General features: G+C 43.1%; 1 protein-coding gene across 1 annotated transcript in view; it reads right to left on the bottom strand.

The window, feature by feature from the left end:
* The window catches only part of TBC1D9 (TBC1 domain family member 9), a 116,066-nt gene extending 92,503 nt beyond the window's left edge, over positions 1-23,563 (bottom strand). Inside the window, 1 exon segment of the mRNA XM_047799681.1 lies at positions 23,419-23,563. Coding sequence (XP_047655637.1) covers positions 23,419-23,548 — 130 coding nt within the window. The 5' untranslated portion in view covers positions 23,549-23,563.
* Between the last annotated feature and the right edge of the window lie 3,096 nt (positions 23,564-26,659).

Below are 26,659 nucleotides of genomic sequence, written 5' to 3'. Positions count from 1 at the left end.
CTTGAATTTAAAATTTTGTTTCGTTTTTTTAAATGCATTAAATACATTTTTTAGATGCATTAAATACATTTTAAAAATACGTTTAAAAATTTCATTTTTTAAAATGAATTAAATGAAATAAACACAGTGGATTGACAGCACTATCTTTGGATTTCTGAACTATATGAATCCATTATTACTCAAAATTTATTTACATTTTAAAGAGTATCTTTGTGACTGTGTCAAAGGTGGTTTTTGCTTAGCACATTAATAAATCCTTAGCCTCCAATGTGTGTGTGTGTATACATATATATATATACTTGACTGTCACTTTGCTGTACAGCAGAAATTGGCACAACACTGTAAATCGACTATACTAAAAAACCAAAAAAATTTAAAAATCAGTAAATCCTTAACCTCAAGAATTAGGGGACACTTGAGGGAAAGCTGCTAAGATCATCAACTGCAGTCTCTCCTCAAGTTTCCCCAATGTGACTGAAGGACGTTAAAGGCAGAAACACTCTCACAAACTGTCTCTGTATTGCTTTCCTTAAAATGGTGTTACTTCAGCACTTATCCACAGAAAACCATGCACAACCTTCTCGTGCTCAAAACTTATTTACAAGTATAAAACCGAAATATGTTTACAAAACAAGTGCAGCAAAAACATAAAACCAAGAAAAGTCTGAATAACCACATTAACTTATTATGAAAGATGAGGTTGTTTTGTTGAAATTAACTTGTCACCTAAATCAGGGACACTGCCCAGTCTCTCTGGACGTCAACACATGTCCAGAATTACCTTTCTTTATGCAACGCGATGACTCCACTGCCTTTTTCTGCTATTGAAATTCAGGAAACTCCTGTGTAGTGTGTTGTGAAATCATCTGACCTTCTGCCAAACGCATCTTGTGCTATTACAGCTGGCTGTTTTCTCATGGCTCAAGAACAACTGATATGGAGCCACTACAACCATCGCTCTAGTGCTAACTTGAGCGTGTCAATCACAAGGTTGTCATGCTAATAACCCAGAATAACCTGTATTGACCTGTATTCACATTATTAATTATTAACATAATAAAAAAGGAAAATATCAAAATTTAAAATTATGGGAGTTCCCGTCGTGGCTCAGTGGAAACAATCAGACTGGGAACCATGAGATTTCGGGTTTGATCCCTGGCCCTGATCAGTGGGTTAAGGATCCTGCGTTGCTGTGGCTGTGGTGTAGGCCAGCAGCTACAGCTCCAATCAGCCCCTAGCCTGGGAACCTCCATATGTCACGGGTATGGACTTAAAAAGAAAAAAAAAAAAAAAAAAAAAGAAAGAAAAAAGAAAAACAAATAAAATTATGGAGAGCACGTAGGCTCAAAGCACAGCTCTAATTAGTTAATGTCTATTTGAGGGGTGGTGCCTCTAGTCATAGCCCCACTAAAGACTCCGAGCCTTGGACCTGATGTTCAAGCCTCTGAGGGGTCAGGCTCTTCAGCCCCCGAGTCCACCCTCACCAGTGACTCCCTTTTTGTGTCACCATCCCCAGCTGGGGAGCAGCCAGACCCCATTTCTGTGCCCACTTGCAGGCTCTCAAACCCCAGCCTGGGGCAGAGCCTCACACCGCCTAGAGCCTGGAATGAGAGCGTAAACCAACCGTGATGATAAAATCCCTGTTTAACACAAATAATAATTCCCCACGGAAGGCACATACATTGCTATCTGCACTTGAAAGCCTCTTTCATTAGGTCTTAGCAAAACCCAAGAAAGGAATTTCAGGACTAAACATCTGTGCAGATTCTGGCTGAATCCAGTCTGCCAAGCACAGGGATGATGTCATACCTTTTTGCATCTTCAGGGCCTACATGTGATAAGCGCCTAATATCTGTTCAACAGGTGAATGGGGGGGGGGGGAGTGAATGGATGAATAAATGAATAAAAATGACTATGAATCAGCCAGAGAGTAAAAATAGGGAAAAGGCCATAAAAAAAGCTCATCCAATTCCCGCATGCTCCTGAAACATCAGCGGGCCTCTTGCTTACATCTCAAATGCCCCTCTTTGATTACACAGAAACAGCAGAACTCTTTTCTAATTAAAATCTTTCTCCACATCTGATGTTCTTCAAAAGCCAGAGTCTACCAGAAAAATGCAGTCGTGTTCTCTTGGGCATTTATTTTTCAAGCATTTGCAAGTGCAGTGGGGGGAGTCATTCTAATTGTTGGCCTGTCCCCAGGGCCAAAGCTCAAACAAGTAGATGCTACGGGATTTAAGTGATAAAGACGGTAATGGGTAAACCCTTTCCTGCCCAATGTGTATAGTGATTGCAGAGATCACGGGCTGCATAGCTCAGGCACATTCTTTCGGTACCATGTTCAATGTCAGCCAGGAATGCTGGCCACAGCCCAATACAAGGGGAAAAGGAAACAATTCTCTCAAGTTCAAGCAGTTTCCGAGTTACAGAAGAATTCTGTATTTGTTTTTACTTTAAATGGTAAAGAAGTCACAGTGCTGCCAAAGCTTTCAATGAGTTTAAACCAGCCGTTGTCGAAAAGGAGAGGATCGGCTTCCTTTGCTGAGAATGTAGGCAAATAAACAGCACCATTGAGTGCTATTCTGGGGTCCTGATGTTGCTTTGCTCCCCTCTGTATCCTTAATTCTTATTCTTCTTCCTTTTTGGATGCTCTGTATGTCACATGGTCCTCCTTCACCATAGTTATGAAATTGCCACTAATGCGTTACCCTCTCTGCTGACATTTCAGGTTTCATGTGACAACCATCCCACTGGCCTTCAGAATGTGAAGCTCTCGTAAAAGGAAGAAGAGAGATGTCCATGAGCTCATGTGTTTTTTCCTAAGGTGTTCGAGACATGCACGGTTAGAACAAAGCCCTAAGAATCTTAATGAGATAGAATCAGTACTGGAGGATTCTGATGATGTGAAAATCAGATCACGTTCAAGCCTGTTCCCCAAATTCAGCTTGTCCATCCCAACAGTCCAGAGCCAAGGGAAGGCACCAGAGAGACGGTAACTTCAGTTCCATAGAACAGGCTGTACCCTCCTTCCTCTTTGCTTTCAAAACAGAATGGAAAATAATGATGCAACAGAGTTTTCCTCCTTTACCATGTTTCTTAATGAAAAATCCCCTTTGAGCGATTATGTCTTTTAGGTCTGAACAAGCACTCTGTCTGGTGGGTCATCAACCCAGACATTCTGGTGTGGCCTCTATGTCTGGTAAAGACATCAACCCAGACATTCTGGTGTGGCCTCTACGGAGCGGAAAATCTCAGAGTTAGCAAGTGGCAGGGATTAGGTCTTCCCTCCCCCAATGACTCCTGGCTACTTAGGTAGCAAATACCTTCAAAGAGCTCTTTGCATAATGTCAAAGAGCTTTACCCTTAAGGTCCACTCTGACTCAGGCATTAAAAAGCTGTGTCTGAGAGTTTGGTTCTAGATAGATATGATCAGTAAACCTGCAAGGTTCCACCACGACAGCTCGTCAGACCACTCCAACAAATTACTGCCTCTCCTACAGCCTGGTGTATGCAAGGTGGCCAACTCTGAGACCAAGGGCACTTGGTCAGGAAAAAGCCTCTCCCTTTAACTGCTGGAACCAGGGAAAGCACATGTCAGATACCCTAACAAAGAATGGATCTGATGGGAGTTCCCTGGTGGCCTAGAAGTTAAGGATCACTGCTGTGGCTCAAGGTCAATCCGCAGCCCCAGGAAGTTGTATATGCCTCGGGCGTGGCCAAAATAAATTAAATTAAATTAAATTCAAGTACACGGGATCATATATACATATGGACAACTTTCTCAGCCGTGATGCTTGGAAGAGTAATTCTATGTACTTAGTACTTAGTTCCTAGTACCCCTCAGAAGGAGTTTGGTAGACAATGCCCATCTTCTATCCAGAGATTTGTGATGTACAGGAACCTTTCACAATTCTGTGGCAATAGTGGGTGCACCCACTCCAACACGGAGCACACCTCAGCCAGCCTTTTGATGTCTGGAGTGACCACTGTCCACCCTGAATATACTCTGAGCTGCTATTCTAAGCAATTAATCAGCAGAACTTGTCTGTCCTCAATGAACTCAAATCAAATGATACCGATAACTGCCTTTTCCCCAAAGATAATCAGCCATATCCTTACTCAGACCATGGGGCCATTCAAACTAGCCTTTGAGGCTCCAGAAATGCAAGGGGAAAAGGGAGGTTGGCTGCAGAGTGTGAAGCCACTGGACTCAAGGTAGGTTGTCCTGGGCTCACACACACCAGCTCAAGTACTACTGGGCTATCTCAGACCCTCCTCTGCAAAATGGGGGAAATGTTAGCGGAACATACTGGGGTTGTTGTGATGGTCAAATGGGAGTGCCAGACGCTCGGTAAGCACTCAACTGGTGTTATGTCTTATTATTACTAGAATCACTAAATATTATAGTCTCATTGCCAAATCTAGAAATTTTCTTCTAACCCATTTTTAGAAGGCCTTTGAAATCACCAAAATGACTGATTTACAAGAGTAAATGGTTTGCAAGCTGGTGCCTGTCTCGTGGCAGGAACACCTGGTCTAAAACCCTATGCATTCCCAAGGAGATCTGTGGCGCAGCAGGTTAAGGATCTGGCATTGTCACAGCAAGAGACTCAGGTCGCTGCTGTGGCATGGGTTCAATCCCTGGTCCAGGAACTTCCACATGCTACAGGCGTGGCCAACCCTCTCCCCCCAAAAAAACCCCTATTTGATCCCACAATAAGACTAAACTAAACGAAACATTTGCAGAGTGTTTCAGTGCACTCAGATTCATTACTCATTTGACCTCAGCGAAAATCCTGAGGTGGTATTATTTTCCTCACCTTTATGTAAAAATGAAGTTAGTAAGGCTGGAATTCAAAGCCAAGCCTATTTATTCCAAATCCTCTTCTCTTTCCACCACAGCGTGAAGTGAAAATGTTCCCTAACTGGTGCCCTGGACCTCAACGCTGAAACCAATAAGAAGCAGGGCTACTATGAGCTTCCATTTCTTCCAGGTAATAGAAACCACCACCCAATACAAATGGAGCCGAATGTCACAGGTTCAATCTACACACATTTTCCTCATTCTGAAACGTCTCATAACAACCTCCAGGAACCTGAGCTCTTGCTGGATTCTGACAGCTGTTCTCAACACTTTCCACCTATAAATGTGAACAATTCCAACATACGGCACTATTTTCACCCTCACCTTACAGATGAGGAGACTGAGGCAGGGAAGTGTGACTTACCCTAAATCATACCTGCTCAGGAGTAAGAGTGGGTTTCAAACTCACTACAGGGTTATTGTATTTCTCTGAGTTGCTGGTACAGAGCTAAAGGTGCCCAGATAAGACGGATGAGTGGGGTTGACATCTAGCCCCAGCTCTGCCCTGGGACTGCATCTTCCCAGTGGCACAGCTCAGAAGGGACACCTTTTCCTAAGGGCACAGTGCCCTGTGCAGGACCTGCTCAGGCAGCGACTCCAAAGTCATGCTCTTAACCATGAGGTTTTTTTGGTTTGGTTTGGTTTGTCTTTTTTAAGGCCACACCTACAGCATATGGACGTTCCCAGGCTAGGGGGCAAATTGGAGCTGTAGCCTCCGTCTGCGACCTACACCCAGCTCATGTCAACACCAGATCCTTAACCCACTGAGAAAGCCCAGGGATTGAACCTGCGTTCTCATGGATGCTAGTCAGATTGCTTCCACTGAGCCACGACGGGAACTCCTTAACCATGACTTTATACTGAAACACTTCACTGCTGTCCCCAGGGGTAGGACCAGTTGAAAACATAAACTCAAGAGGATTGATAAAAGTATGAATAATATGTAATATACAATGGCTTAAACAAGAATGGGCATTAGAGGGAATGGGCTAAGTTATACCTTCATCTTCCCTGGCTGACTTTCAGGACAGCAAATTCCCATGGACAGTTGCTCACCCCTGTCAGACACCTGTCAGAGGTCTTGTTTGGAAAGAAACACAAACACTAACAGAGACTTTTGTACAGTTGCAAATATATTCAAATCTGCAACCACATTCGGCCTTAATAGCTAGATACTAATGTAAGATGTCTCAAACACAACAAGACTTTGGGGAAATTAGAATGCCTTTCCTAATTAGGACTCTGTTATCACTTATTCACTCATGTTCCCCAAATCCCAAACAAAATAATGCTCAGTTCTCATCTCCTTAAGGGCTTACTTAATTAACTGAAATGAAACTTGGTCTTGGTCAAGTAACATCAGCCACACCATTGCCAGTTAAAATTGGTTTCAACACAAAAGTCCAGTCTTCCCAGGACACGACACTCCAAGCTCCAGAATCCCCGACTGTTCTCAGGAAACCAGGTTTTCTGTGGAAAGTGTGATTATTTAAATCCATAACACTTTGGAGCTAACTTCAAAGACATCGACTTGAACTGACAGCATATATTTATAAATTACAATAATGTGCATAATGGTGACACTGTACAATGCAACTGCCAATGTAAATATTAGCCTATTAGTAGGTATCTTGGCAGGACATGGACTGCCCAATTTGCGCTGGTTCTCATCACTCCCTATTGCCCCCTTGAAACTGGAGCTGCATGCCGGTTTCCATTTATCACAGTGTACTTACAAAAAAAAAAAAAAAAAAAAAAACTACAGTGATTTATCATAGCAATGAAATGTATGTCTATAACCATGAATATCTCCATCAAAGCAGAAAAAAAAAAAAAAACAGAGAGGACTACATGTTTCAAAATATTTGGGAAAAGATATTTCTTTGTGCAATAAAGAATATTCCTAAATGTTTCATGCTTTAAAAAAAAAATTGACCTTTACAACACAGACAATAGCCTCCTTCCACCCACTCCCTCCAAAAATAATTATTTGAGTTTAAATGTCAGGAGTTATTAAAAATCCAAGTGCTAATTCCTCCTTTATTTAGCTGGTGTTAGGACCAGACTTGCCCAGGAAAATAAGAAAAAATGTCCAAAGAAATGTCTTTCTGAGAGAGGTTTTCCAGATCCTTCATGGAGTTTTTGGGGACTGTAAATCTGACACTTCTTAATGCCTAGATCTCCATTTCCTCTATTAATTTCAGCAAAAACCCCTACAACTTTAAACTAAGCAATATTAAATTCTTACTACCTGAATTTGCACTCATTTCCACAAAGCCAGATTCGTCTGTTTATATCTGAGTAAAAGGCCCCTCAAGAATAGTTAAGCAGGAGTTCCCATTGTGGCTCAGCAGAAACGAATCTGACTAGGAGCCATGAGGTTGTGGGTTTGATCCCCGGCCTTGCTCAGTGGGTTAAGGATCTGGTGTTGCCGTGAGCTGTGGAGCAGGTCGCAGACGCAGCTCAGATCTGATGTTGCTGTGGCTGTGGTGTAGGCTCGCAGCTATAGCTCCAATTTGAAACCTAGCTTGGGAACCTCCATATGCTGCAGGTACAGCCCTAAAAAAAAAATACTTAAGCAAGCTTTCTCTGTTTCCTACTTGGACCATCCAGCAGTGAAACTATAACAAAGTGCATGGAATCCAAAGGTACATGAAGGAGTTTCCCAGCTGGTTTAGTGGTGCTTTCACCACTGTGGACTGGGTACATCCCTGGTCTGGGAACTAAGATCCCATCTCAAACTGCTGCACACCACAGCCAGAAAATAATAAATAAATAACTTAATACAAATACAAAAATAAAGGTACATGAAATCTCAAGTTAAATGGAATCGCTTACATTTCTTTTTAACTCTGTGACTGATGTAAAAATAAAGCATTATACTACTTCCAAAGAAATAAGAAATAGTTTGATCTAGATTTTAAAAAACTAATGACTTGACAATTTCCCATCCTAGACAGTTACTAGGACAAAACGTTTTTCTTTTCCTTTCTCTTCTTTTTTTTTTTTCTTTTAGGGCTGCACAAGAGGTATGTGGAGTTCCCAGGCTAGGAGTCAAATCAGAGCTGCAGCTGCCAGCCTATACCACAGCTCACAGCAACGTTGGATCCTTAACCCATCGAGCACGGCCAGGGATCGAACCTGCATCCTCAGACGCCAGTCAGATTCATTTCCGCTGAGCCATGATGGGAACTCCTCTTCTCTTCCTTTTCCTTTTCTTGCTCCATCTTTCCCTCCATTGCTCCTTGCTTTTCTTCTTCTCATTCTTTCCTTCCTTCTTTCAGTGACTATCTGCTCCTTGGGGGCAAAGCCATTCTATTTGCACACCGTTTTTACTTGGTACGCGCTACCACCAAACTGATGGCTGCCCAGTAGGCTTTTTTTTTTTTGTCTTTTTGCTATTTCTTTGGGCCGCTCCCGCGGCATATGGAGGTTCCCAGGCTAGGGGTTGAATCGGAGCTGTAGCCGCCGGCCTACACCAGAGCCACAGCAACGCAGGATCCAAACCGCGTCTGCAACCTCCACCACAGCTCACGGCAACGCCGGATCGTTAACCCACCAACCAAGAGCAGGGACCGAACCCGCAACCTCATGGTTCCTAGTCGGATTCGTTAACGACTGCACCACGACGGGAACTCCCCAGTAGGCTTTTAATACCATCACCAGGTTGTTGCTGGTTTTGCTGGGTAGATGGAGGGTACTCTGACAAGAGCGGACTCCACTTGGAAACACAGAACCCTAATACCATACGAAGCCTGGTGCCTTTTGCTTCCAAGGGACTTCCAGCATCACATTCGGCCCTTGCAATAAACATGTGAAGGGGGTTGGGGGAACCATGCCCATTTTCAGTTGAAAACCAGTCTAAAAGAAGTTCAAAACCATAGCACTGCTGGGTCTCCTTCCATTCCAGAAAGTTTTCAGAGAGCAACCACCAGAATGTTTAAATTCCTTCACCCCCAACATCATTTATAATGAAAAGTAATAATAGAATTTCCTTTTTATCAAACTCTGCCATAAAGGGTCTTACATAGGAACAGATGTCCTCTTGGACACTTACATTCTGTCTGAAGGACACTTTTCAGGCCCTTTTAAAGATGATCACTCCCAAAAGAAACAAACAAACAAAACCAACAAAAATAAAAAAAAAATAAAGATGATCACTCCCATTAACTAAGCTTTTTGAAAATGCTCATGCCCATTCTGTGTAGGATTACAGATTCTGTGAGACAAAGATCTAGTTAATGAGTAAGAGAAAGCAAAAAAAGTATTTATCTAAGGACTTCATAAAATACTTGTGTTCATCTAAACTTTGAAAAAGATGGGCTAAAAACACAGCAAATAGAAATCTGCAAGTGGTTGTTAAAAGCACTTTTTTTTTTTTTTTTTTTGCTGTACTCATGGCGTACAGAAGTTCCTGGGCCAGGGATCGAACTGCAGTAACCAAAGCCACAGCAGTGACAATGCTGGATGCTTAACCTGATGAACCACAAGGGAACTCCTAAAAGCACACATTTTATTTCTCACTAAACAAACACACACACACACATTCACACACACCCCTAGGGTCTTCCCCACAATGAGAGACTGAGAAAGTCGTGGAAGAGCCACATATAAGAAGCACTAATATTTTTACTGTTGTATTCAGGCAGTAATATATTTCTATTGTTTAAACACTATATATGGCAAACTGAACATCTTTAACTGGTTAGAAGGCTAACAAAATTACCCAGAAATAGTGTAAGACCTCTTACAAATTATAGTAATCATGCTGCAAGCCACAGCAATAAATTCCTGAAAATCACTTTGGTAGAAAATTCATCGTTGAGAAAGGAAAGACTTTGAGAGTATCGGCTTTTTATTTTTGGGGATTCATAATCCACTCTAAAGAGCCACCGAAAGCGACAGAGCCTCAGCTCCACAAAAATACACCTTTCTAATGAATTCCATAAATCATGTATATAAGTTCGGGTTGTTCAAAGACTTGAAATCTCCACCAGTGTTAAGTATCTCTAAAAGAAAAAAAAAAAGTTTAGGGAGCCAAACTATTGCAATATTAAAAACTCAACAATATTTTTGTATCCACAAAGAGAAGCAGATATTAAAGAAAATCTTTGTGATATGTGACACAAATGATATTACTAAAAATCAATACTCTATGTCAAATTTACATTTTTCCTCCTTTGGTAGTCTTAAATTTTTTGAGATTGACCTCCCTCACAATCAACATGGATAGTGGCTTTCTTTGTGAAATATCCACACATCCAGGCTTTTTCCTGGTCCCCCACCCAAAGGTTTGATGTCTACTTAATTGTTTAAATTGGAACAGCTCTAGATCCCGGTCTCAAAAATGGCTTAACGGGAGAAGGCTGGATATGGGAAAAGTCTGAAGACGTTTTTTAGGAAAATCCAGAGATAGTTTTCAGAATCCCTCCCTGGTACAGTCATCTAGATGTCACCAAGGAAGCCATGAGCCAGTGACATCACAACACTGGAGAAGGAGCAGCCTCTTCCCTTCCTCAGACAGGGACTGACTTTGCTTCAGTTTCCTTTAGCTTTCCAAAGACTGCATTCTAATTTCATCTTCTTCGCTCCCTTTTCTTTATCTCCCCTTCTTTCTTTCCAAATGCAGTCAAACCTAAGAACAAATCCAAGCTCTGTCTGTTACTCACAGGGTCTCAAGTAAATACTTATTTAACTTCTCCAGCAGGCAGTTTCCTCATCTATGATAGAGGAGCGAATAACTAATCTACAGGATCATTATGGAAATCAAATTAGTGATGTGTGAAAAGGTCTCAGCAGAACGCCTGAACCAAGAAAGAATTTCAGCCAATGCTAAGCTCCTCTGCCTTTATACTCTAGGCAGACTGTAAAACTACTAGGAAATGTGTACATTTAATAAAGTAGTAAATAATATGTCAACAACAACTTTGAAATTTAGCTTTTAGACCACATAAAGATGCCTTTAGAAATAATGTACTTTATTCAGTAAAGCCATAGATAAGCAAATATTATAAAATGCCACTGGAATAAAAAGAGTAAATAAATTAATGATTGCTCCCTTTAATGTTTTAATTAAATTTGTCTCCAAACGCAAATCTATAAAATCCTGTTTATGTTGGACATTACCTTGGTTCCTAGGTTAATCCAAAGATTTTAAAAATTCATTTGATCAATTGAAAGGCAGAGTTTCCTTACTAAGAAGTATGAGAGGCAAGTAATCTAGAAAAAAACTAAATGAGGTAAACAAACACTTCCCTTTTCTGTTTAGAGTGTAAAGAGAGATCAAGTCCTCAATGTTCTGCTTGACCTTCCCACTAGCAAATACTTGCCCAGCAAGCCTTAGAATAAGAGAGCTGAAAGGTGAGCCTGCATTTCACCAACCTCACCTCACCTGGGGCGGGAAGAGTTATTCACTTGGACCTGTGCTCCTGTGCTCCTTGGACCCAAACAGAGAGCAGAAGAACTGAACCCTCCAAATGAGAGTTGCCAATCCAGATCTCCCCTTGGGAGGGCCTTAACAGATCTCCTGAATGGATCCCACAGCCAGGGCACCCTGGCTCCCTGAAAGCAAGTAGAAAGAACTAAGAGCACCCAGGGAAATGCCATTTGAAGGAAATCAGAAGCCAGAGGCAATTTGCAGAATCACTTTAAAAAGGACTGGCCTGTCCTCTGGACACACCCCCTGGCAGGAAAGGGAAACACAGCAACACGGAAAGTGTATCAATGATTTCTTCTCAAATTCTCTGGTTTAACTCCTACATGGTATTTCTAAATTACAAGCTCCTGGTTGACTAAGCATGTATCATATACATATATAAAGAGAGAGAGGGAGAGGGAGAGAAAGTGGCTCCTCCTTGGCCTTCCAGCCCAGTTCTCTCCATGGTGGTCCCAGTTTGCCACAATCAGAGTCACTGATGCAAGGAGAGAGGGAGAGGACAGAGAGGAAAAGAGAAGAGAGGAGAAGCGGCGGGGAGAGTTCTGTGTTTACTGGCAGAGCTTCCAAAATGTGCATCCCCAGGAAGGAAGGAAGGAAGGAAAGAGGGAGGAAGGTATCAGTCAGAATGACTTAAAAGTTGCTGATCAAAAATTACCTTCACCAAAAAGCCTGGATATTGACTTAACGTTTTAAGTGCCCAGAATATCAGACAGATAACCATTTGCTCTATCAGCACCTCTTAGAAATGCGATGTCTCCCTCAGCTGCAGGACTCCCACAATGGTGTGGTGCGAATTACTCACAGCCAGCTGCCTCCTAACACCTAAGATCATCCATCAGCCAGGGGAGAATGACGATGGGCCATCGCTTACAAAGCGCTGCTGTGTTTCCTGTATTTTACACGACTTGTCTCACAGAATCCACACCATCAGTGCAGAAAGGTTATTAAGCCATATTACATAAGGAACTCGAGCTCAGAAAGGTCCTGGCCCTCCCTAAATCACATCTCTTGGTAGCAAATGGGGCTGGGATTTGAAGCCGGATTTGAAGCCAGTTGTGTGCTTACTAAAGGAAGGGCTGAAAAAGCCGAGAGCCCTGTGAGGGGGATACAGAACACAAGAGAAGGAGTGAGAACAGCGAGTGAGAAGAGCAAGCCTGGTGGCCTTCCAATGTGCTTGTGGCATCTGGTGCACTCAGGGCGACAGACCCTGGAGACCCAGACCGAGAGGTGGTGCCCACCTCAGCCATTAGCATCTCTAGCCGCCCAGTTTCAAATTATAAATTCCTGATTTGGCCACAACTCTGAAACTGGGTTTGGTGAGCGGTCCTGGAAATCATCCCATAATCTGAAACCTGATCTCTTCATAAAGTAGGTCCCCTGTGCACAATGATGGCAGAGTGGAAAATACACGCAATGTCCCCAGAACAGGAAGTCAGCTTCAACCCCTCAAACTTCTGAAAAGAAGCTTGGAATACATTTTCTCTTCCCTACTTTTGGAGATCAGTTTATAAAAACCTGCAAGAGAGCAAAAGCCATCTCAAATCCTCCACAAAACAACGTGTATTCATTCTTTTTTTTTTTTTTTTTTTTTGCTTTTTAGGGCTGCACCCTCGGCACCTGGAGGTTTCCAAGTTAGGGGTCGAATTGGAGCTGCAGCTGCTGGCCTACACCACAGCCACAGCCACACCACATGTGAACCAAATCTGTGACCCACACCACAGCTCACAGCAACGCCGGTTCTTTAACCCACTGAGCAAGGCCAGGGATCGAACCCGCAACCTCATGGTTCCTAGTCGGATTTGTTTCTGCTGCACCACAACGGGAACTCCCAAATTACATGTATTCATTCTATGTGGAATAAGGTAAGACCTCAAGACAAATCGGAAGGGATGGCTAAACTGTGGGGACAAAATTCTCTTAAAGTTGATAACAAGCAGAGGGGAAGGAATTCAGGGAACGAGCAAGCAACATCTGCTTTGGTCTAATCAAGCTTCTCACCAGTGGTGCCTTCCTATTACATAAGGATCTGATTCAACCCCATCCGCAGCTAAAGACCACCCCACCCCAACACACAGAAGTCATCAGTTATAATATTAGGCTCCATTAGGAACAAACACATTTTACTGGCTTTTAAATACAGTTAATCTACAAAGCAAAACATTAACCACCAAGTGCCACCAGGAGCAACCTTGTTAATACTTAAAGTTGGCAAGACGAAAAACAGGCACTGTTAACTAGTGAGGGCTGCTAGAACATTCCTTTGTTACCTCTAACTACTGCGAGTTTTCTGGGGTGGGAAGTTTTACTCCACCCTCTTTGAGTCCCTGGCTGGGTCTGAAAATTAAATTAAGACAGACTATCAGGAGAAAAGCATACACCTGTTATTGGATTTGAACTTGTACCTGGGAGCCTTCGCAAGAGAATGAAGACCCAAGGGATAGCCAGAAGAGGAAGCTCTTACACCTTCTAGACAAAGAAACAATACATCTGTGAAGAAGAGGCAAGGGGAAGGGGTTTGGGTGAAGGCTATAATCCAGCTAGGAAGATAAGGTTGGTTTAACACGGGTTTTGTTTTTTTTTTGTTTTTTTTTTTGCCCAGCCCTCTGGTGCTGGGTTTGGGCTGATAAGAGTGTCTCCCGTAAACAGAGAATTTATTTCCTGCCTTTAGGCAGGAAAGGGAGAGGTTTCTTTTCTATGTTTACTGCTTCCTAATTGCCCTCCTTTATCAAAAGGCCCATTTCCCTAGTGATGTTCTCCCCATGGTGCAAAGAATCCCATTCCTGCAAGTCCAGTGCTGAACCCAGCTCAAAACGCTCGCACTGAGCCTTAGTCTGCACTTGTATCATCTCCATGCTTATGTTCTTAGTTCTCCCAAATGCATTCATCCAGGTTTGACCACTAGGTTAGTAATGGCTCAGCAAGAGAAAACTTGCCTCTTTCTTCTTTTGTATCTTTCTGAAGTTTAGCACTTCGAACCCAGCGGTCCTCAAACGCATTTCTGACAGAACAGCTGATGGAGCATATCACACTTTGGGTTTTGGGTCATGAGGAACTGTCCCAACCTCTTGGTGACAGGCTCTAACTAGAGGCACCTATATTCTAATACACCAGGGATCCACCAAGCTCCGAAAATTGCATATAAACTTGTTCAGTGTCTTCATTTTTCTGGAGGTTAGAGTCAATAGCTTTTATTAGATTCTCAAGGAGGACAGTGAGGAAAATTATGTCATTATAATCAATCTTGTCAAGAAAAATAAATACAAAGTCAAATAGGCCCCCCCAACTTATTAGCTGTATGACCCCCGGCAAGACACTCAATCTCTTTAATGCCTTACTTTTCTATAAAACAGGGATAGTAACAGCACCACCTTATAATGGCAGACAAGACGATCTGTATGGCCATCCACTACGGAGGATAACTCTACAAATGGGACAAAATACACTTTCAAATAGCAAAGAACTAAGAGAGAAAAATTACTTGACCTGGAAAAGTGGTTCAGAGACAAGAGTCCTACATTGGGAGGCAATTATTATTCAAAGAGGCATCTGCTTCTTCCCGAAGGGGCTGCTGAGTGTCTGAGATTCTGGATGGGCTTTTAACAGAATGAGAGGCTAGAAGGACAAGGACAGGAATCCGTGCCAGCAAAGGGACAGCAAAGTAATGATGCTCCTCTCTCTTTCGGTTGGGACCTTAGAGACCTACAACCTAATCACAAGTGTGAGTCTTATGTTGGCAAAACCATCCAGCTCAGTCTTGAAATACATCAATACCTAAAGTTAAAGTGGTTCTGGTTTTCAGGAGTTCCTGTTGTGGCTCCGTGGAAACAAACCTAACTAGTATCCATGAGGATGCGGGTTCGATCCCTGGCATCACTCAGTGGGCTGAGGATGCAGCGTTGCCATGAGTTGTGGTGTAGGTTGAAGACGAAACTTGGATCCTGTGTTACTGTGGCTGTGGTGTAGGCCGGCAGCTATAGCTCCAATTCGACCCCTAGCTTGAGACCTTCCATATGCTGCAGGTGTGGCTCTAAAGAGAAAAAACAAACAAAAAACACCCCAAAAAAACAGAAAAAAAGCAAAAATAAAATAACTCTGCTTGCCATTCTCAAGAATGGTTTTTAAAATGGAGAGTTCTGATAGATAACTGTAGAAATGATTTTTTTTAAAAAAAGAACCAAATGAAAATCTTAGAATTGAAAAGTAAAGTAGATTTAACTGATTAAACACAGTTAAATAGACAGCAAATTGGAATACAGATCAGAAGAAAATAATCAAAATGAAGCAAGTGAAAATCAAAAGGTTACTGAGAGAGAAGATACAACAAGGTCTAACATACATGTAACTGGAGCTCCAGAAAGATGAAGAGAATGGGGAAAAGCAATATTTAAAGAGACAGTGGATGAAGTTTACAAAGTAAATGCAAGATAAAGAAGTCTTACTACTCCATGCACAACTTTTTAAAATCCTCAAGTCGGTGGATTACAGTAAAGCTTCAGAAAACCAAGGTCAAAGTACTTTACACAAACTAACTGGAAAAAAGACATTACTAAAAAAAAAAAATCAATAATTCAGAGTGACAGTTTACTTCTCCAGACCAAAAAAAAAAAAAAAGAAAGAAAGAAAGAAAGAAAATGAAAATCAGAAGACAATGGAACCACTGTCTTAACCACGCTTTTTAAAATTAACTGTTGGTTGTTCCCATTGTGGCACAGTGGAAAGGAATCTGACTAGGAACCATGAGGTTGCAGGCTCAGTGGGTTAAGGATCCGGCATTGCCGTGAGCTATGGTGTAGGTCAAAGACACGGCTTGGATCTGGTGTTGCTGTGGCTGTGGTGTAGGCTGGCGGCTATAGCTCTGATTGGACCCTTAGGCTGGGAACCTCCATATGCCACAGTGCAAACCTAGAAAAGGAAAAAAAAAGACAAAAAAAATTAATAAGTATATATCTAAATAGCTCAAGATCAGAAGAATGAAAATATATAAACTATTTTGAGTAAAATAATCACCAAAATATTATCTATCAAAATTCAGTGGAGTTCCCATTGTGGCTCAGGGGTACTGAACCTAACTGGTATCCATGAGGACATGAGTTTGATCCCTGGCCTCACTGAGTGGGTTAAGGATCTGGTCTTTACATGAGCCATGGTGTAGGTCGCAGACATGACTCAGATCTGGTGTTGCTGTGGCTGTGTTGTAGGTTGGCAGCTGCAGCTCTGATTTGACCCCTAGCCTGGGAACGTCCATATGCTGCATGTACAGTCCAAAAAAAACTGAAAAAAAAAAAAAAAAGTAACTTCGGGACCCACTGACATTTTTGATTATATTTATTTTTATTTTCTACTACGATAACTTCACAGCAACAAAGGATCCAAGACTCATCTGCGACCTCTACCATGGCTCATGGCAACGCCAGATCCTTAACCCAATGAGTGAGGCCAGGGATCGAACCCAAGTCCTCCATACTAGTCGGATTCGTTACTGCTAAGCCATAAAGGGCACTGCTATTAATTTTTAAAACGACATAAATTGATAAATTCCTGGAAAAACCAATTAAGAAAGAAAAGGCACAAATAAGCAAGGTCAGGAATGAAAGAGGGAGGTATCACTGTATATCCTACAGACATTAAAAATTTGAGAATATCAGTAACAAATTTATGCCAGTATATTTGAAAATGTGGATGAAAAGATAAATCCTAAACAACTCATAAAACTTACAATAAAAGAAAAATTTTAAATATCTGGATAGCTGTCATACCATTCAACAAACCTACAAAGGACACTTCAAAGCCAAATGGCCTCACCAGCAAATTCTGCCAAACATGTCAGACACAAACTCTTCCAAAAAATAAAACAAAGAGTGAGCACTTTGCAACTTATTTTTTAAGACCAGTATAATCTCACCCCTGCCCCTCCGCCTCCACCCCGGCATGCAGAAGTTCCCAGGCCAGAGGTAGAACCTGTGCCACGCTGCAAACTTCTGCAGTGACAATACTGGATTCCCCAACCCACTGAGCCACAAGAGAACTCCAAGGCCAGTATAATCTTGATACCAAAATTCGACAAGAATGTTATGAAAAAGAAAAATCAAATCCCACTAATTTATGAAGTTGCAAAAACTCTAAATAAAAGATTAGAAAGTGATTATTAATAGACATACAAAAACAAACAAAAAAAAAAACAGGAGTTCCTGTCGTGGTGCAGCAGAAACAAATCTGACGAGGAACCGTGAAGTTTCAGGTTCAATCCCTGGCCTCACTCAGTGGGTTAAAGATCTGGAGTTGCTGTGAGCTGTGGCATAGGTTGCAGATGTAGCTCGGATCTGACTTTGCTGTGGTGTGGTGTAGGCAGGCAGCTACAGCTCCAACTCGATCCCTAGCCTGGGAACCTCCATATGCCGCAGGTGCGGCCCTAAAAAAACCAAAAAGACAGAAATAAATAAATAAACATACAAAAACAATAATATGTCACAGCCAAGTAGGATTATTTTACATATGCAAGTTTGGTTAAACAATCAAAAATCAGTTAATGCAAGTCCCCACACTAATAGGATAAAAGAGAAAAATCACACAATAAGCTCAATAGACACAGAAAAACACTTGAAAAATTCAGTATCCAAGCAACAACAACAACAACAACAACAACAAAAAGACAAAAAGACAAAAGACAAAAAAAAAATTCAGTATCCATATAATTAAAAACTTTTAGCAAACTAGGAAAAAGAACTCTCTTAAAATGAAAAAAATTATCTATAAAAATCACCGTAGATGATGAACAAATGACAGATGAAGGTCTTTTCAGACCTGGAAAGAGACAAGGGTATGTACAATCAGCATATCTACTCAACACTGTACAAAATGCCTGTGCAAAAAGGCAAAGAAAAACATTTTAAAGCATAAAGACTAGAAAAAAACAAATTTCTCAGAAAATATGATTGTGTACATAAAAAAATACAAAGAATCTACAGATAAGGAGTTCCCGTCATGGCTCAGTGGAAACAAATCCGACTAGTATTCATTAGGGTGGGGGTTCGATCTCTGGCCTTGTTCAGTGGTGGGTCAGGGATCTGGCATTGCCATGAACTGGGGTGTAGGCTGGCAGCTACAGCTCCCTCCAATTCAACCCTTAGCCCCTTAGCCTGAAAACTTCCATATGCCACAAGTGTGGCCCTAAAAAGAAAAAAAGAAAAAACAAAAAGATAAAATGTATAAATGTAGAAGACAAAGAACAGCCAAGAAACTCTTAGATAACAAGAGGACGTGATCTAAGGAATATAACCTCTTATTATAAAAGTACAATGTGGTATTGGTGCAATATTCTCATAGACAAAGGGAATAGTCTAGAGCGCCCAAACAGATTGACACATATTGCGGCACTTGATTTATAAACAAAGTAGCCCCGCAGGGCAGTGAGAAAAGAATCAACTTACCAATAAATCATGCTGGGGCAACTGAATGTCCTTGACATTTTTTTAAATTTAAAACTTTAACCCCATCTCATACAATATGCAAAAAATTATTCCAAATGAATTGCAAATATAAATTTGGGGGTTAAAATGGAAAAGTTTCTAGAAGATAATTATAGAAGAATATATTTATAACCTCAGTGGAGTAAAAGACTTATTGAACAGGATACAATAAAGCACTAACCATAAAGGAGAACGGAATCTATAAAGGACTTGGATATTAAAATTAAGAACCTCTTTCCAAAAAAAAAAAATTTCCCATCGTGGCACAGCGGAATGAAAACGAATCTGCCTAGGAACCATGAGGACGCGGGTTTGATCCCTGGCCTCGCTCAGTGGGTTAAGGATCCGGTGTTGCCATGAGCTGTGGTGTAGGTCACAGATGCGGCTCAGATCTGGTGTTTCTGTGGCTGCTGTGTAGGCCAGCAGCTGGCAGCTGTAGCTCCGATTCGACCCCTAGCCTGGGAACCTCCATGTGCTGTGGGTGCGGCCCTAAAAAGACAAAAAGAAAAAGAAAAAAAGAGCCTCTTTTCATCCTTAAGAGAGTGAAGAGGCAAGCTACAGAATGAAGATGGTGCCACACATACAACCAACAATGAGCTCATAAGTAGAATATATTTTAAAATACCCATAAATCAGTAAGAAAAAAGTAAATGACCCAATTGAAAAGCAGGCAGGAGACACGACCAACCATTCTGCAAAATATCTTGGATGGCCAATAAACATGAAAAGTTGTTCAATCTCGGCCGTCAGGGAAAAGGAAATTAACTTCACAAGGCAACGCTACTGCAAAACCACCAGAGTCTAAAATTACAAAGACCGACAATGTTGGCAAGGACGGGGAGCAAGGGAAATTTCCCATACGCTGTCGGTGGGAGTCTGTTGGTACAACTACTTTGGAAAACAGTGTGGTGTTATCTACCAAAGTTGGCGATACACCTAACCGATGAGCTGGCAATTCCTCTCCTGGGTAAAGACCAAAAAGAAATGCACCTCCACAGGCACCTGGAAACACCAACGAGAATGATCACAGCCACCTAATCCATAATGCCCCCAATCGATCATCCAAAGGTCCTCCGACAACTCAGTGGATAAGTATGAATAAATGATTGTGGTATATCATAGGTTTCCACACAGCAGAGGAATATGAGCGGACGACAGCCACAAGCAACATTCACAGATATCAGAAACAAAGCAGAGAACAGGCATGTGTGAATACATACGCCATGATTTCATTCATTGCTCAAAAAGACAGGCAAAACCAAAATACTGTGTTTAGAGATTGGCTCTTTTTCAGAAAAACTATAGAGAACAGCCAGGATGTGTTTACTAAAAAACATCAGGACAGTTGTTTGTTTGTTTTTAACCTTTGGGCCAGGGTGAGCAGTGGTTGGAATAGGGTCACAAGAGAGATTCTGGGATTATTCTGGCACTGGCAATGTCCTATTTTTTATCCTGGTACTGGCTGCAAAGGGTTACTTGTTATAAGTCACTGCCCTCTGCATCTCTATTTTGTGCATTTTTCTATACGTGTATGAAATCTCAGTTAAAGGGAGTTAATAAAGAATCAAATGCAATTTAAAAATTTTTCATTGCATCAATACCTATGTATACTGCTTGTATTCAAAAAGAGGTAAAATAAGATAAAAATAAAAAAGCAAGTGTCCTCACTGTGGCACATTATTTTTTATAGCCTGTGTGCTAACATGTTACCAAGTACCCTGGACCATTGAGTACTCCCGCCAGTTCATACTAAGCGGGTTTCCCACTCCTACGTCATCCACCGGATGAGTGGGCAATGGAGCATTGATCCAGATAATGCACATTATATGAAGGTCCTGCGATCTTTCCAAAAATCTCCATTAACTGATACCCACCCACACTCCAGAATGGAGCAACCAACATCATTCCTCTCCTTTAGATATTAGTGCTGGTCATTCTCCAAGTTGCCCTCACCTCCAAGATCCATCCTTGGGAGGCTGATCCCTAGGGTCTCAGGGTCTAGATCACCTGGACACCCCACCCAGCCAGTTTCTACTGGGTTCCAGATGGGAGGCAATGGCAGAACTGCTGGGAGGTGGGGAGAAGAGAGAAGTCAGGCATATCCTCTCGATTCCCTTTTTGCTGTGGTCTGTGTTCCTAGGGGTGGCTGTTTCTCTGGAGGCCCAAACTCTTCCTTACTAACTCAAGCTCACGTGGCACACAGCAACATCATTTCAGCCACCTAAACAGCTTCCCCCTGCTGTGCCTTTCACTAGTTCTGGTAACTCTGCCTTCATCTTTCTAAGTTGTGGGTTTTGTTTTGTTTTGTTTTGTTTTGTCTTTTGTCTTTCGTTGTTGTTGTTGTTTGTTGTTGCTATTTCTTGGGCCGCTCCCGCGGCATATGGAGGTTCCCAGGCTAGGGGTTGAATCGGAGCTGTAGCCACCAGCCTACGCCAGAGCCACAGCAACTCGGGATCCGAGCCGCGTCTGCAACCTACACCACAGCTCACGGCAACGCCAGATCGTTAACCCACTGAGCAAGGGCAGGGACCGAACCCGCAACCTCATGGTTCCTAGTCGGATTCGTTAACCACTGCGCCACGAAGGGAACTCCCTCTAAGTTGTGTTTTCACTAAACTCTCTTCATTTGGATTCCGTCTTCCACTGGGACCCTGCAGAATGGCTATTTTATATTAATTTACAAGATAATTTTACCAGTATCTGTCTTTTCCCACTAGACTTCATGACACTGGCACTTCAGAAGGTGCCAACCAATATTTTAAATTATAGAGTGAGTTAATGAATGCACAAATGAATCCACATTAGGATTAGAATATTTTATACACTGTACAAGGATTTCTAAATGCTCCTGCTACCTCTGATGTGGTACCAATCCAGCAGAGCAAACATTTTTTTCCATGTTGGCTGAAAAAAGCCTTCATTGGCAAGGGTATTTCTACTCCTTTCAATGATTTCAATCATTCCTGCAATAAGTACAATAACTAAGATTTCTTAATTAAGAAGATGAAGTTTTATCTGAAATGTCATCAATGATGAGATTCTAAGTGGACTGCAGTTAATTACAGCTCTAAGAATCGGTAGGAACACAATAAAAATGTCCACTGGAAAAAGAAGGTTCTGCACTTCTTATTTTTTATAACTTATTGTAAATGACTCCAGAAAATAAATACTTAGTAGTTCATGGTGTGGGAGGATTAACTCCAGGCAGGAAATGTTCTCTGTTAATACAATAAACTATCTACTTTGTTGTTCTAGACTTAAAGGACAATCTGGACTGATACCAATATTAGATACTCAAGTTTCAGGTTAATGTATATAGTTAGACAACTTCTACAAAATGAAGAGGAAAATTCTGATTCTAGGCCAGAAATCAGAATTTCCAGAACACGATCTGGAGCTCTGCAGATTCCCTTCTCTTTTATGGTAGCAAAAGCGCAGAAAAATTAGATTATCTATAGACCATCTGATGCATTAGCAAGATCTGTCAAACCAGTAGAGGCCATACAGTGTATGACACTTGAAATTTAATCTTGAGAAAACTAGTTTATAAATTATAATCACAACAAATACTTACAACATCAAGAATTTTTAGTTCATAGCAGGGCATTTTGAAGGCTACAATTCACCCAGCGTGTAAGCTGGGGGCGGCCGGCGGGGCGGTGGCGGGGGAGGAAGGGCGGGGGTCGCGGTTGAGGAGGGTGACATTTTGAACTCTGAAGAGGTCAAGGTTCATCTTTTTTGTGCAATCTCTTTCCGGGTTAAACCTCTCCCGTTTCTTTTGCTAACTTTTTCATTTTAAAAAGTATCCCAATTTTGTTCATTCTAACCACTGGGGAGAGGAGAAGGTCCAATTTCTCTAGGACAGTATGTGTAGGAGATGATCCGTAATCGCCCACCAAGCAAACTAGTTAATAAAGGAATACCTTTCTAACGTGGCACTTCTTGGGATAAGGGTCTGATTTTACAATCTTGAATGATAACACATGGTTTTAGTAATAGTTACAATATTAACAATGCTTTGTGCGGGGGTTTGGGAAAGTGATTGAGGTAACAGAGTTAAAATGTAGTTATACTGCTAATTCTTTTTACAGCCAGATAACTTGCTTTCTTATGTCTAATTAGATGCAACAACAATTCCTTTTTCCTTATTTATTCTCTTAGGTCATAACTAATCTAGGAAATGACCACACCAGCCTCCTTACCGATTGCTTCGCTGGAAACAAAAGAACATTTTATACCTGAACCTGCCATTACCAGTAAAGAGAATGAAGTAAAAATTAGCCATCCTTCACCTCTCTTGCCGGTATATAAAGCAATATTTTTTAAAGGTGGGAGGGGAGAAGTGCCGCGTTCAAATCATAAGGACTTATGCTCCCCCCTCCCCAGATTCACTCATCATCAACACCACCCACTGAATGGGGCTCCCGGTCCACGAAGGGCCCGCATCGCCTGGAAGTGGCAGAAAAGAGGCATCTCTTTTTTTTTTTTCAGTCTGAAAATGATGACTACTGATGCTTTCAAGCGGCTAAGTGGGGCGGGTCGCCGGGCCCCGAGGGACTGGGCGGCGTCTCGGGTGCCCGCAGCCCGGGGCCGCGGGCGGTGCCGCAGCGCTCCCGGCCCCCCTCCCGCGGGGACACGCCGCGAGTCCTTACCCGCCAGTCCGCCGCCGCCGCCTCCATCGCCCGCGTGCCCCTTCCTCCGCTGCAGGATGAAATAGGGGTTGGCTCTCTCGGTGATCCACAGCGCGTTGGCCAGCAGCACCTCCTCGGGGTTCACCCACATGTTCCCGGGCGCCGCGGGCGGCCGCACAATGGGGCGGCGGGTCGGGTCCGGCGCACACAGGCGCGCACTCCCAGGCACACGCGCGCCCGCCCGCCCGCCCGCCGGCTAAGGTGCCGCGGCAGAGAGCGGCTTCACCAGGGGGCTGCCCGCGGCGCCCGGGCCACAGCTAAGCTCCCGCGGGTGGCGGGGGAGGACGGCGAGGACGCGGGCGCCGCGAGCAGCATCCTCTCCGCGGCGGCGCCGCCGCCTCCCGTGAGCCGGCGGCCGCAGACACCCAGGCCCTTCGCTCCGCAGCCCGCCTGGGGCCCACGGCGGAGGGAAGAGCGGGAGGAGGAGGAGGAAGAGGAGCGGGAGGAGGAGGAAGTGGTGTGGCTCAGTCCCGGGATCCCGCCCGGCGGCGGGCTGGGCTGCGGGCGACGCGAGCTGATTCGGCCCCGCGGGTCGGGCCGAGCTGATCTGGGGCGCGGCTGCTCCCGTAGCGCCCACCCACTGCCCGGGCCGCCTCCGTCTCTAGCCGGTCTAAGCCTTCGAGGTCCCCGCGCATTAACACTCCGCGTCGAGGCCGCTCACACCCTCGGCGAAGCCCAGCTCCCTGCTGGAAGGACGCTCCGGACACTGCAAATGAATGACGACAGCGAGGCTCACTGCGAGCGATCCCGAGTGACACCAGCTTCCGCGGACGCGAATCCTCCACCGGCCCTGCGAGCCGAGTGCGGCCGCCGCGTCTGGCTTTGCGGGAACCTTCTGTTAACCGGGTGGCAAGCACTCGGCCCCACGCCCATCCCAGCAGGGAGGACGCTGCCAGCCTCCGTGGGGGTGGAGGGGTGCGCGCGCGCTGCGTGTGTATGTGTGTTTATGGTTGACGCTCTGTAGGTTAGCGCCACCCCTCTTCCGAAGAAACGTGCTTCAAGGTTCCAGGCTGGGAGCTAGACCCGGGTCGGAAGTGGGCGCAACCAATGGTTGTCGATGTTTTTGTTTCCTACATCCCTAGGGCAAGTCATGCGCTAAACTTGTCATCGCCTGTAACCCCTCCCCCTCTCCATTCCATTGTAATTAAAGCGGCCCAGCTAAGTGCATTACATCACTTCTTTCCTTGACCTGTAGGGCAGAAGCAATAGCGCAGTTGGAAGCAGCCCAAAAGCTTAGAGTAACTAATTCACACCACAGCTGTCCCTATATGAGGCATTTGGCGCTTCGAGAACTGGACATGGCAGATTCCAAGGATTTATTCACACTTAATGGATGGATTTAAATTTTTTAAAAGAATCATTGAAATTAGAGACACACAAACCAGGCCATCTTTATCCCTAGACAGTTTTGCTTTCCCTTGTATTTCGAGTCTGTGCCCATCACAGACCATTCACCTACATATCCGATGACCTTTTTTTCACTTCTTTTTTACACCCAGTAGATCTGCTGATAGCTGAGCAAAAAGGGGCTCCTCTTCCCAGCTGATGGGAATTTACTAAACTCTGCTTTGTCTTGGACATAGGACAACCCCAGGGACCTCTCCCTTTCCAAAAGAGCAAAGCATTCAAATGAGACTTTCTTGTGTGGACTTCGCATTTATTACTTAGCTCTCTCTTGGATTGCTGACTTCCTTCAAATAGTCCAGTGAGCACCTGCCAGCTATTTTAGTGAAGATGTCCCTGCACATGTTGGTTTCCTACCTAGTGGGCTCTTGAGAAATGCAAGTCTCCCTTTACATTATTATATTCGTTGACCTCCTGCCTCTTTAGGAAATAGTTTAGATTTGCAGACATTTGTGGTCATTTCACATTTTTTAACACAGACTCAAAAACATCATTTGGTCAAGGTACAGTGCCTGCATTCACAAAATCTATTGTAAATTTTAAGAAATAAAAATATTGCAAACTCTATGTATGTAAAGTTGTATTAAATCTATATAGAATTCTAATATTTTGATGTGCTTCCATTGATATTCTTTTATTTTATATAATTAACATTAAAAAAAACTTGCTAAGTGCCCTTGTACTGTCTTTTGGGGTGTTCTTACAGTGCTCAAAGCTGTGTCTTGACCTCTCTACTCTACCCCTAAAGTGTGATTTTTTTTTTTTTTTTGGTCCAGCCCAAAGCTCTCTGGCCAGGGATCAAACCTGCGCCACAGATGTAACCAGAGCCACAGCAGTGATAACACTGGATCCTTAACCCACTGAGCCACGAGGGAACTTTGTTAAAGTATGATCTTAGCTTAACACTCTGTATCTCTTGGTGCCAAAATCTCATTTACTTATGTAATTCATGTGTTCATTCACTCAACGTGTAATTATTGAATGCGTGTACTCTAGGCCTTTGGGATAAGTAAACAAAACACACAAAAAATCTCTGCCTTCTAGGAGTTCCCGTCGTGGCGCAGTGGTTAACGAATCCGACTAGGAACCATGAGGTTGCGGGTTCGGTCCCTGCCCTTGCTCAGTAGGTTGACAATCCGGCGTTGCCGTGACCTGTGGTGTAGGTTGCAGACGCGGCTCGGATCCCGAGTTGCTGTGGCTCTGGCGTAGGCCGGTGGCTACAGCTCTGATTCGACCCCTAGCCTGGGAACCTCCATGTGCCGCGGGAGCGGCCCAAGAAATAGCAACAATAACAACAACAACAAAGACCAAAAAAAAAAAAAATCTCTGCCTTCTTGAAGATTAAGATGTAAAAATAGTGGTAAAAACCAAAACAAACTTAAAAAAAACTTGTGTTGAGAACAAGATTAGACACAAAGAGGAGAGAAGAAAAAAAAAAAAAACTAAGTCCTTAGCTATATTCTGGTTTTGTTTTTTTGTTTTTTGTTTTTTTTAGGGCCTCACCTGCAGCAGATGGAAGTTTCCAGGCTGGGGGTCTTATTGGAGGTAGCTGCCAGCCTACACCACAGCCACCGCAACAAGGGATCAGGTGGTTTGATCTGTGGGATTGTCTCAAACCACTTAAAGAGGCATTCAACAGATACCTAGATAAAATAGGCTTAAAGACATCATAATCTTTGTCACCTGAGATTTCCCACCCATCAATGGAAAAATTCAACTCCAATAGGACTTTGATGGCCCCACTTTGCAGCAGTTAGTTGTTTGCTACTTAGTGGGCGGATCTGATTGAAGCAAAATT

This window comes from Phacochoerus africanus, chromosome 10 (genome assembly GCF_016906955.1).
Source record: "Phacochoerus africanus isolate WHEZ1 chromosome 10, ROS_Pafr_v1, whole genome shotgun sequence".
In the NCBI taxonomy this organism is placed as follows: domain Eukaryota; kingdom Metazoa; phylum Chordata; class Mammalia; order Artiodactyla; family Suidae; genus Phacochoerus; species Phacochoerus africanus.
Note: the sequence above shows the minus strand (reverse complement) of the source record. Positions and strands in the feature narration are given on the sequence as shown.